At 42.7% G+C, this 13,833-nt stretch overlaps 1 protein-coding gene across 3 annotated transcripts in view; it reads right to left on the bottom strand.

Moving 5' to 3' along the window:
* Positions 1 to 13,623, bottom strand: part of LOC124621787 (SURP and G-patch domain-containing protein 1) — a 173,435-nt gene extending 159,812 nt beyond the window's left edge. The window contains exons 1-3 of one of the 3 annotated variants that reach the window (XM_047147222.1): positions 13,509 to 13,623; positions 13,253 to 13,403; positions 12,893 to 13,166 (exon numbers count right to left, since the gene is read on the bottom strand). In XM_047147222.1, the coding sequence (XP_047003178.1) occupies positions 12,893 to 13,161 (269 nt within the window). In that variant the 5' untranslated portion in view covers positions 13,162 to 13,166; positions 13,253 to 13,403; positions 13,509 to 13,623. Of the gene's footprint in view, positions 1 to 12,681; positions 12,818 to 12,892; positions 13,167 to 13,252; positions 13,404 to 13,508 lie in introns of those variants that run through there. The other 2 variants (XM_047147221.1, XM_047147223.1) reach the window with 2 other exon arrangements.
* Between the last annotated feature and the right edge of the window lie 210 nt (positions 13,624 to 13,833).

The following is a 13,833-nucleotide window of genomic DNA, read 5'->3' as shown; positions in this document are numbered from 1 at the left end:
TTTCTGCAGAAAATTGTTCATAATGTGGGTTGAGAGAGTGACGAGATAATCAACTGGCGAGTGGTGCTTACAAAATCCACATTGTGCATTTGTTAGCAAATACTGAGATTCAAGGCACCAATTGCCCAGTCCTGGAACAGAGGATCATCATGAGCTGAGAGCATGTTCAAACTCCTACATAGTAAAAACAGTATTGTAGCAATCAAGATTCTGAGGGGGGACAGATATCTACAAAGTCTCCTCTGCTTGTTTCGGAGATAGGATGGAGGGATGGTAACAGGCAGAGCTCGAGATCTCATCAAAGTACCAACACAAGGTGTTGGAAATATCACTAGGGTTCACACTGACATTGTTCGCCACAGTCAGGCCATGAACTGGGAGATACACCTTGTTTCCAGAAATCTGACACAGGTTACCCCAAACAACAGAAGAGTGAGTGAAACAGTTAACAGAATTAGTAAGAGAGAACCAACTAGCTTTTTTGCTATCCCTGATAATGCGATGACACTTTGAATGCAACTGTTTATAATGAATATAGCCCTGCTTTGTGAGATTGTGTTCAAAGAAATGGAGAACATGTCTTCATGCACGAATCGCATTGTGGCATTCCTCCGACCACTCGGGAACTGGGATACTTCGCAGCAAGCAAGACATTTGGAGGATGGTACATTCTGTGGCACTAAGGATATCATTCATAAGGTATTCTTTCTTATCATCACTGCTGTGGATATGTTGTTCATCGAAGCAGAGCCACTAGTCAGCTTTAGATAGGTGCCAATTGGTCTTGCACACAGATAGGACAGGAGTTGGCAGATGAATTACACACAGGAAATGGTCACTCAAGTGTGGGTCTCAGAGGATGGACCACTCTAGATGGTGGGCAAGCTGTGCATTACGGAATAAGAGATCCAGGTGCGAGAAAGTGTGTGTGGAAGCTGAAAGAAATGTGGGTTCACCAGTGTTGAGAGAAATGAGAGTAAGCAAGCTGAGGATATCTGTGAAGAGAGAGCCTCTCATGCAGGTTCTCAGACAGTCCCAAATGGGATGGTGGGCACTGAAGCAAAAAGGGTTGAGGGAGCTGAGTGGTAAGCTGCAGTATGTCTGCCCTGGTCAGATCAGGTGATGGGGGTATATAGATATACTACAAAGAGAAAAGGTGTAACTGGGGTGAGGAAGACAGACAGCAACAGCTTGTAGCTGGGTGTTCAATGAAATGATTTGGCTATGGATGACATCCCAAATGAGCATTGCGACTCCGCTATGAGCTGGAGTTCTATCCTTGGAGGGTTGGCTGAAACATATTGGAGTGAAGTGTAAGAAGCCAAAGTGGTCTTGAGGCCATAATTTCATTTCTTGGAGGTATAAAACAACTGGGCACTGTGACTACAATTGCAGCTGTTAAGTGTGTCCTCTATGGTCTGATGCCACAAATGTTCCATTCGAGAACAGCTGTAGTAGAAAATAGGAGATGTTTCCCTTATACAAGACAATTAATTCGGTGGCTTTCAAGTGCAAGATATTAACAGCAGACTACTACAAGGTTCTGAGGCTGGAGAATCCACTGGTGATTCGCACTGGTGAAATGAAGGTCAATCGGATAGAGGTGTCGCACAGTGTCACTGTTGTAGAGAATCTCCAAGTTGGAGAAGTGGAAGAGAGTATGTTTTTGTTCGACTTCTTAGCACCTTTTCATTTTTCAGACGTGGAGCCAGATGTTTTCTGACTTGAGGAGTGCAAAAAAAGTCAGCTCAGAAGTATTTCTTTTTACATTTCTGTTTTTCTGATTGTATCACAAGTGACTTCACTCGTGTGGGCAAAGTTGTTTTTTGGTGGGTTGAGCAACAGTAGTGGACGGAGGTAAGGATGTCACCTCAGAGCTAGGCGATTTCATAATTGTAGCACTGAACCGGAAGACAGGTCTGTGTGGCCATATCTTTCGCGGGCCATGACATAACAACAAAGGTACTGTGTCTGTCAGATAGTGGTATGCAAGGCTTTGGCTAGCTAACATTTTGCAAGAAACATTGAGGGGTACCTTTACCTTTATCTCCTAAATGGCTCGCTCATCTAGGTACACAGGGCATTGCGGCATGGTTGCCAGTGCAGTTAATGCAGTGGGGAGAAGGAGATAGGCAATCTCCCTCATGAACATCCTTGCAATAAGTTACACATTTGGAAGTGTTTTTACAGGACATACAAGTATGGTTATAACACTTACGATGGTAGCAATGCATTGGGATTGGTATGTACGGTCCGGCATTGATGACTTCAGAGCTAAGAAAAGTGTGCGAGTAGGCACGAATTCTGGATAAACCATCTTCATGACCCGATGGGTTGCAGTTATACCCTGATCGGACAGATAATGTTGTCCATCTACCTCAGTCATACCAACATGCAGCAAAATGTATATGACACCACATGAAGAATTCAGTGTTCAATGAGCCTCTGCACGAACATGGTACCTTTGGAGGAGTGAAGCTTTAAACAGTTTTTGGGCTTCAAAGGTGCTGTCTGTCTCTAGAAGCAAAGTTCCACTGCATAAGCGAGTGCAGGACTTTAGGGGGCCTGCAACTATGTCCTCATCTTTTTGAATTACAAACAAGTTCACTGTAGAAAAAATTTTACTTCCATCTGTGTGCAACATCATGAGGCAGCACGGTGCAACTGGAAGATTAATCATGTCTTTATCCTCATTCCATTTCTGCTTATTAGGTGGAGGTTGCATCGATGGAGTTGATGTACTCATGGCAGATGAATCCCCCATGACTGGCAGCGTCTCTCCAGTGGTGCACTCCTTCCTACTGGGGGTCCCCAAAGAGGAGAGGAAACACGCCTTAGGTGATTGTTCACACCTCAGGCCACACCTCCCCAACTCCAGACAGAGGGACCAGTTGGCAGTTGGCAAGGTAACACCTCAGGCAATCACCCCTCCCCCTGGGCCTGGCCTTTATCAGGGGGTATGTGCGAGCCCTACCTGTTGACCCGTATGCTGGGAGTTATGCATGACCCAGTCACCCTTACGCATCAAATGTGTGAGCCAGTGTTCAGGCATGTACAGGGAGGAAGAAAGACAAAAAGGTAGACGTCAAACACCGAAGCAGGAGGAGGACAGGAGAAATCAGGACAGCCCGGGAGAGGGGTAGAGACAAAAATGAAAGCCACCAAGATTTCCAATACCAGGCCCAGGGAGGGGGTGAAAGAATAGGAGGATAAGACATGCAGCATGGAAAAGGGATGAGTACGACGAGGGGAGGGGACCCATGTGTGCCAAATGCGCGCGTGCACGCACGCACGCACGCACGCACACACACACACACACACACACACACACACACAAATGAGTTATGAGCCCCTGGGGTCCACTGACAAGTATTTTGATGCATTTGATGTACAAATACCATAGGTAAACTATGAAAAATGAAAGGGGTCCACACATAACTTCTACCTAATTTTCATTACATGTATTTATTATCTGGCCAGCAAATAAAAAGCATTTCAGGGAGGGATTTATTTCTTTGAAAGCAGAACTGCTGTTATGTCAGTAAGAAGTTACTTTTAAAAAGATCGTGCATACACAATTTTTTTCCAATTGCTTTGGATACATTTTGATGGAAGTGTACATTGGTTAATGATCATATACCTCCTGTTTGTCATCTTCTACACCCTACAACCATACGGTGCATGGCAGAGGGTACCTCGTATCACTACTCGCCAGTCCCCTTCCTGTTTCATTCACAAATAGTGAGGGAGAAACATCTATCTATATGCCTCTGTAAGAGCCTTAATTTGTGTTATCTGCATGGTCCTTACACTAAATGTAAACTGGCAGCAGTACAATAATTTTCAGTTGGCTGGGAATGCTGGTTCTCTAAAACTTCTCAACATCCTGCTTCGAAAAATGAATGTTGTCTTCCCTCCAAAAATCTCTATTTGAGCTCAAAAAGCATCTCTGTGATACTCGGATGTTAATCAAACCTCTCAGTAATAAATCTAGCAGCATGCCACTGAACTGCTTCAGTGTCTTCCTTTAATCCGATCTGGTGGATACACTTTACACTCGTGCAGTACTCAAGAACAGATCACACTAGTTTTCTATACAGAATCTCCTTTATAGACGAGCTACACTAAACTAAAACTCTGCTAATAAACCAAAGTTTACCATTCGCATTGCCTACTACCAACATTACATGTTCGTTCCATTACATATAGTATGGCAATGTTTCACCTATGTATTTAATTACCTTGACTGTAAGCACATCACCAGTACAGCATCAAACACTGTTAGTAAAGCAGTCAGCAATCTGGAGATAGTTTTGAACACCACAGTGCTGTACTAGGCGTGGACCTGCTGGACCACAAACAGGTGCCTTGGTAACGGAGCTCATGGGTGAAATAAGTGACAATTGAAGTGCCTCATGTGACATGCCAGTTTCTATGCCACCACTACACCCAATGACTTCAGCCAGCTGATTGCGGTCAACAGTCTACAGCTGTTTGTGTAAACTAGGCGAACTCCTCCTGCGTTCACACATAGCATGCACACTGCCTATCCAGCCTACTGTTGAAATTTGAATGAAAACAATAGGTACAAAAAAGATAAAACTGAACCCTGTTGTCTTTTAGAAAAGGATTTGCACTTTCAAACTTGTTAAAAATGAATACGAGCTATTAGACGATATTGCCACTGCCTTCCACTCACCTTTGAACCGACTTACCCAGCCAGTTATATGGGGACCTACAGCTTAACATGGATTCCAATCCACAGTTAATGTGAGCATTTCTCACAACAAACACTGCCAAGGTGAAATAACTGATAAGCAAGAAAAATCCCAGGACTGACTGGAAATCAAACTCAAGCCCTTTGGACCTGTAGTCTGGCACTGTACCACAGGCTTGTTTTTTTCTACTCATTTATATTAAACTACATTTTTCTGCATCTACAGCAAGCTACCATTCATCACACCAAACAAATTCAAACTCTGTTCATTCATTGTGGATAAGGGACAGCGGCCGGTCAAATAGCTACCAAGGAAAATTGCCAAACAGCCGTATGTTTCAAGAAGTTATTTTATTTAGACAACCAGTTTCAGCATCTCATTACTGCCATCTTCAGGCCCCTATGCACTCCATGAAAAGACAACCAAATATATTGATACTTGCATAACTGGAGCCATCAATACCTGTATTCTATAAATCTTTTTTGGAGTGTTTACTTCGAAGACCTGACAACTTGTGCTCAGGTGCAGAATTAGTTCTTTCAGCAGATAACACTAGCATTACCTAATCATGCATACAGAAACAGAAGAAATGGTAAACAATGTTCTTAAAAGCATCACTGACTGGTTTTCTGTGAATGGTCTGAAGTACTCTGCTACCAGAGTAGCTGCTTCCTCTGTGTACTGTATGTGTGACCTACTATCAAGAGTAGTTCTACAATCCAACACCCCACAACACAAATCCAGAAATATGTAACCAAGACTTTAACAGAATCAACTGAGTCTTTGGTCGAGGCCCTCCAGTTAGTTCCAAAAAAACCTCAATCAACTTTAGGTACTACATTGCAAACTGTAAGCTCTGCTTGCATCCCATGACTGATGTCCAGCAGACTTTACCACTTCTACCAGCTGCCTGTACAAATTATGGTGGGCCTCAGATCCCAATCACTGAGAGGTACAGCGCAGTGTTTAGCACATCAGACACACATTCAGGATGACGACAGTTGAAACCCATGAACGACCATCCCAATTTAAGTTTTCCACGATTTCCCTAAATCACATAAGGCAAATGCCAGGATGGTTCCTTCAAAAGGGCATGGCTGATTTCCTTCTACATCCCTCCCTAATCCGAGCTTGTGCTTCATCTCTAATAATCTCGTTGTCATTGTAACGTTAAACACTAATCTCCTCCTCCTCAGAACCAGACCAACAATCATCATTGGTGCCAAGATAGTTCACAACTTGGATACGACTGCACCTGGATAGCCACAGGCAAGCATCCTCTATCTCTCAGACAAAAGGCCCCGATGCAGACATACCGAGTGCACAACTGACTTCTTTCCAAACCTGGATGCTATTTTCCGATGGGAATCTGTAGAGCACCTGACAATGGAGCTCATAACAACTACCAAACTCCTCCCCATGAGTATGCTCAGACCCTGCTGAAGCAGAGATCCCCTGTCATTCACAGAGTAAGTGGGCAAGGCCAGACACCACACTGACTCTCCACCCAATACAAAGCAAACATGCTACAATAAGCCACTCACTCTGCAATGAGCACGATTGGCCTGCATCAGTTATGGTGGAAGGTGCATTGGGAGCACAGCCCATGGGTGAAATAAGCAACAACTGAAGTGTCGCTTGTGACACAGCAGTTTCTGTATCACCACTACACCCAGAAACTTCAGCCTGCTGATTGCAGCCAATAGTCTGCTGGCTGTTTGTATGAACTAGGCCAGCTCCTCCTGCATCCACAGACAGCATGCACACTCCCTATACAACCTACTGTTAAAATTCAAATGAAAACAATAGATATAAAAAAGATAGAACTGAACTCTGCTGTCTTTTAGACAAGGATTTACACTATCAAACTTTTTAAAAAGAAACACGTGCCATTAGAAAAAAATGAGTGTCACTGACACTAGTTTACTGCACACTGGCAGAGGGAAAGAATCTACTCTCCTGGCAGTTCACAGATGGACACTGGCACCTCTCAAGGAAATCTGAGTGTGGGTGGTTACGTTACTATGTTCAAAACAGGATTACAGAAGTGTCCAATTCCACCTGTCTGCTTTGAGCCATGACATCATCAATACGGCGGAAATGGCTATTCTAAGCATCTCCAATATGGCGCCTATGACATCATTACATACACACAGGAGCAAACATGAAAATACATATAGATAAGACAAAATACACTCAAACTAAAGGGACAACTATGGGAAATTTGGGGTTTTAGGGTGGGGGAAAAGCTAAATATAACAGTAAAAAATACCACGATCCCAAATCACACAAAATGAAGAAAAAACGAAATTACAACATTCCACTACACCAACAAAATCCACAGGAGTCTGGCACTTCCCTTGACTTATACAGGTCAATCACAGCTGACGATACCAAAACACCGGAAGTACAGAAACGTCCGATCCTACCCGTCGGCTTTGACCCATGACGTCACAAATATGGCGGAAACGACAATTCCAATATGGCGGATATAAAACCATTGCATACGTATCATAAAGACGAAAATACACAGATAAACAACACACACACAGGTTTCACAAAAAGCCTAATGACTCTAACGGGACAAGCGTGGGAAATTGGGGGTTTTTGGGTGAGGAGAAACAAAATATAAACAAATTTAGCCACCCACCGCCATACAAAACCACGCAAGACGACGAAAAAAATCGACATCACAAAACTCAACAACTACCACAAAACACAATCTTATCTGGAATCGGACACTTCCCTTGACCTATATAGATCTACAGTAGCTCCCGATCCCATAAATTGGGATCGAACACTTCCCTTGACCTATATAGCTCAACAGCATCTCCCGATCCTATCCCCCAATACAAAAATCAAAATACACCGCAAAACATTGCGAACAAACACTTCCCTTGACCTACAAATATCTACAGCAGCTCCCGATCCCATAAATTGGGATCGAACACTTCCCTTGACCTATATAGCTCAACAGCATCTCCCGATCCCATCCTCCAATACAAAAATCAAAATACACCACAAAACATAGCGAACAAACACTTCCCTTAACCTACATATATCTACATCAGCTCCCGATTCCATAAATTGGGATCGAACACTTCCCTTGACCTATATAGCTCAACAGCATCTCCCGATCCCATCCCCCAATACAAAAATCAAAATACACCGCAAAACATTGCGAACAAACACTTCCCTTGACCTACATATATCTACAGCAGCTCCCGATCCCATAAATTGGGATCGAACACTTCCCTTGACCTATATAGCTAAACAGCAACCCCCGATCCCATCTCCCATTACAAAAATCAACATACTCCACCAAACATTGAGATTGAACACTTCCCTCCAACTATATAGCTCAACAGCAGCTACCAATCCCATGACTTAGGATCGACCACTACCCTTGACCTATGTAACTCAAAAACATCTCCCAATACGAATACCAATACCAACCTTCACAGCCACAAATTTCATTGAAACACTTCCCTATACCCCAATACACAACACATACCCCAAAAACAAAAAAAAAGGGATCTTACCACAAGAAAGTTCCAGCCCCACAAACTACATTGGCCACCACAATCTCACACACACACACACACACACACACACACACACACACACACACACACACACACACACACGCGCGCGCGCAAACGCAAACATACACACACACACACACACACAAACCAACGAAAAAATACTGAACCAAAAGAAAACCCCAACCCACCCACACCTCAACCCCCTCTCCCCCCCACAACCCCAAAATAAAAAACCCACAAACAAAAACCAAATACAACATAAAAAACATCTCAATCACACACTACAACTCAACAAAAACTTCAACAAAATAGATCATCCACAACTAAAACAAAAAACAAACACACTCCCCCTCCCCACCTTAACAAACACTATACAACAAAATAAACCACCCACCCCACCCTGAACCACAGCCACCCACCCAGCCCCCCCTAACTAACCACTTTCGGCCTATACATTTTACCCACAGCCCTTAAAAAAACCCGAACAATACAATAGCCCTCTGGGACACTCTTCCGCCAACAGTACTCATCTAAATGAGACTGAAGGTTGGAAGAGCGCCTCTTCCCCCTCCCAAGAACTGACTTAACCACCCCCCACATCCCCTCTATTGTATTAGTACAAGCCCCTGTATCATAATTCTTAAACTCTAAACTATGGTTCACTACTAAATGATTAAATCCCCTCTCACCCAACCCCCTATAAGAAGAAAAAGCATCAGAAACTATTGTGGACCCCGGCTCTATATATTCCTCAATTAACCCCACTGATTCAGCCTTCGACCTCCCTTCCACAACCCTAAAAACACATTCAGAACCCCGACCCCCCGGAACAACAGCCCCCCACACCCAAAGACCAGCCACAGACTTCCCCCTCCCATACTTCCTTTTCCCAAACTGTGACTCGTCCACCTCCACAACCACCCCATGCCCCCCCAACTTACCCCTGTACTTAATAAATTCCGAACACACTTCACGACAAAAGGAATACCAATCTAAAACAGTCCTCTCACTCACACCAGTCTCATGCGCGCAAAAACTCTGTGGGGATCTATAGCAAAAATAATATGTAACAAGCACAATCTCACGCATGCCCAATCTAGACTTCTCGAACCAGGTACCGCGCCGTATGGAACGCCATATGTCATCTTTACGACAGCGCCACGTGTAACCGTCCCTGGTCCGAGAGGGCGGAACTTTAACCAATTTCATTGGTTTGCGGCACACACCGCACTTCATGACTTCGGCAATTAAGCCAAATAGCTGAAGAAATTTAATCAGCTCTATAGCTGTCTCCCCCATCATAGCCCGCAACGGAGCACTATTAATCCGGTCTTTCATATCCATTCCTGAACAAAAAACCACAACCGAATACACTTAATAACAGACTCACCCGACGTACAGCAATCATCATTACATTAACCATCACACAAAACCGTTAACTCACTGATACAAATTCCTCTTCAAAATGACGCACGCAGCACTCACCACTGAGCAACAGCAAACTGAGCCCAACACACCAAACAAACGAAAACCATGAACATACCACCAGAGGGCACAACAAACAACAACACGACATCTACAAACACGCCACACTCACAAACCAAACTCCGCGCCGTAGTGACGTCACACACCACAACACCCTTACTTCACGGGTCAAAGCCGACGCGTGAGATCGGATCTTTCTGTTGACCCAAAACACGAATACCTACAACTAAAACTATGAAAACTGAAATCAGTAATTTCCCGTAACCTATACTGGTCAACCACAACTACTGATGCCAAAAAACTAACACCTACAACTACGAAAAACGAAACCAAAACACCACCACCTGAAAAATCTAATAATCAAACATCCCTACAAATATACACCACAAAAAAAAACCCACAATATCTTACCACCAACAAATTTGAGTGCTGCAAACTACGTTGGCCACCCCAACCAACCCCCCCCCCCCCCACACCCAAACACACACTCACTCACTCTAAGCCACATGTACACGTCCCTGGTCTCCCACGACAGAACTCTGGTGAACCTCATGTTCTCACGACAAATACTACCCTTCACAATCTCAGCGATCAGTCCAAATAACTGGAAGAATTAAATAACGGACATGTGCTCCCCATCTCTGAATGCAACATAGCACTATTATATTTCATTGTCATATGTATAGCCACACAATAAATTAAGTCTTACCACACCACAAACAGCAAACCAGTAATACCTAACGAAAACATCAAACACATACATAAAAAATATTAATACATAACCCACTGAATAAACTTCCAAATCTCACATGTCGAACTACTAACACTGCCAAAGAATTCACATCCAACACCAAGGCTCAAATGAACCCCATACAACACAGCAATTGTTGGCACATTTATCCTATTGTGACAGTAGTTGCTCGATTCCATCCTTGAGGAAGCTAGCAGGCTGCAGTTGAATCCAGGCCTGAACTCAGTAACACACTTCGTCGGCCATTGTGAATCGATGTCTGCGAATAGCTTGTTTTAGAGGTCCAAACACATGAAAGTCACACGGTGAAAGGTCGGGACTGTATGGCAGATGTTCCAGTGTTTTCCACCGAAACTGATGCAATGCCGTCTTCACCACATTGGCTGTGTGTGGGCGGGCATTATCATGCAGGAGGATAATGCCACTGGACAACCTCCTCAGTGTTTCGACTTGATAGCTCGTCTAAGGTTCTGTAAAGTGGCTTGATAATGCTGGGTACTAATGGTAGTTCCCCGTTTCAGGAACTTGACAAGCAGTGAGACCTTGTGGTTCAGTAGTGGATGGTAACTTGTGTGACCACCTTCTCTGACATGAAACCACAATGGGGCACTACGCAACATCACACGGTGTGCATGGATCAGTCTCTCACCTTATGTGTAAGGCAAAGGTAGACGCAATGTCCAGGTTCCATTTGAATGAACCTAATACAAACACACCTCCAGAGGGCACCATCAAATACAACAGGCGACATCTACAAACACAACCAACTCATAAACTTGACGCCATAATGACGTCACACACCACAATGTCCTAGCATCGCGGGTCAAAGCAGACAGTTGGAATCTGACACTTCCATTGACCCTTCTTCAAAATTACACAACTGAGGTGCTCCTGGTGCGAAGCTACACTACAAAAACTAGATCCTATAAAGAATGAAAACAGCAAATATGACATTTGTCGTCTTTTACACAAGAATTTGCACTACCAAATTTCCTAAATTCACAAACACAAGCTATTAGAATGCACTGCCACAGACTCCTTCACTGAACACTGGCAGACAAGGAAATGCGTAATGGAATAATTTTGGAGACTTGGAATAGGTGAGGTAAAATGTAAGTAGGCTACTCACAGAGCAGTTGATTATATGACACAGCGGATTTACTGTTTAGCTAATTATCAACCCATTCTATTATGTAGTTATGCACATCAATGAAGACAATAATGAGATTTATTACAAGTTAAATTTCGGATAGTTGATGTATTGCATTAACTGATTACAAAACAAGTCAATGTTATCTAAAAAAATCAAGTAAAAGTTATCCATGAAGCAAATTATCTGAAGCAAACTGTGTATAAGTCAAGGAAAATTATACAACGAGGATTATTGAATGAAGCAATGCAGCTGTTACGATACTGACATCACATTTTGCAGGATGGAGTTTCTATCCGGCCATCCTGATTCTGGTTCTTCTGGTTCCCTAAGGCAAATCGCAGTAAGGTTTCTTAATTAATGCCACATTGACCACCAGTCTTATTCCCATAGGCTACCTGCCCTTTCCTCATTAAGCATATTATGTATGCAGTGTATTGTATATTTTGGCTTACTGATTTGCACTGTATTACCTTGCCAAATCTTACACCATTGTGAGGTGATTCTTCAATGAATAAAGACACATAAATGAATAAAATAAGAAAGTGTGTAACATAATATCCTAACATAATAGAGATACATATGCAATGCGCATTATTTACAAACTATGCATGATATATTGAACTTTACTTCCAATGTGTTGATTTACATTACTCTGATAGCCCTACATAACTACCATACATCATAGGCTGACAAAGTAGCAATGGTTTGTGAAATATTTACAAGAGATGGTGTCAAAAATCTTTAACAGAATTAAATCCAGTCACTAAGTCAAATCCTTCAATGGGATTTAGAACATTTCCAATAAAGGATGTCTAATAGTCAAAATAGGGAGAAAAAATTAACATTGTATTCACACTGAGGTTGTGGTGACTATAGGCAAATGTGTATATAAAGAATGATTTGAGCACAGTAGAGCATAATTTAAAATACCCTCATTTCTTGCTAAAGGTGCCGGTGGCATAAACACGACGAGAACAAGCTCTGTTGATAGGTAACATTCAAAGAAACACAAGAATGTGACATGTGTACCGCGTTATGTGGAGGAATCGCATGAATTCTTCACACATTATGACCAATCCATGCTGAATTACAAAGGTTAATGTTCCTACGCCTGTATCTGAAGACTAAAACTGGATATAAGTTACAAATAAACATAAGAACTCAAAATGTTTGGCTCCACACCAAACAGAGACTACGGGTTATTTACATAAGCACGACAAAAAAGGCATAAACACCGTACCTCTTTGCACTCTGCTTCTGACTGCTTTTGTTTAGTGATGCGGCAGCAGACACTTTATTGTTTGCTCCTGCTTTCCCACTGCCTGAGACGCCATGCAATTTTTTCAGTGCTTCATCTGCTTCCTTCTTCTTTTGCTCTTCCAGTTTAGCTTGTATTTCACGTTTCTTCTGTTCAATGAGTTGCTCTTGTTTTGACATTTGGGCAAACCTTTCATTTCGCGTCGTTTTAGAGGTGAAAGGATCAGGAACTTTGATCCCACGATACGCCATTACGGCTACGACACAAATCAAACATATCAGAGATGATACCGACAACGAGTTGAAGCGCCATTAAAAATACTGTCTATGATTCAATACTTACCTGATTGTTACGACAGGTAGAATGACATTGAGCCAAATTGTGTTTCCACCTCAACACTTGTTGGGAACACTGGTGTGAGGGAATGTTTGCGCAAGTTTTCATTACCGTTTGACACTCTGTCCAAGGCAAGGCAACATGATACGAATTTTCTCTGCAAAAAAAAAAAACATCTGCGCTGACAAATCATAGCGCATGGACAGGAAATTTGAGCAGAGAACTCCGAAGAAAATTAGTCAAATGTGAGTGCACAGCTTACATCTGGCCAGAAAAATAGCAGCATTTGGATCGAAAAACACCTCAAATCCGGCTTTTCTGGTCAACGATTCTCGTTAAGGCCGGTCCACATGCAACAATTTATTAATGCAGATATCTGCGAAAATCTGTAGTGTACAAACAACACAGTTTCAACCTACTTCTGGTGCGCTATCTATCGGTCTACGAATAAAATTTCAGCGACAAGCGGCTACGTCCTCGCAAAGTAGTTGAAGTGTTTGGACAAAATAATATTGTTTTCATCTGTTATGCGTGTGTCCCGGTTGTGAACAACTTTTCTTACATGTTACACGAATAATCGTAAATAA

This window comes from Schistocerca americana, chromosome 7, assembly GCF_021461395.2.
Source record: "Schistocerca americana isolate TAMUIC-IGC-003095 chromosome 7, iqSchAmer2.1, whole genome shotgun sequence".
Lineage (NCBI taxonomy): Eukaryota > Metazoa > Arthropoda > Insecta > Orthoptera > Acrididae > Schistocerca > Schistocerca americana.
This window is presented reverse-complemented; position numbering and strand designations above follow the sequence as displayed.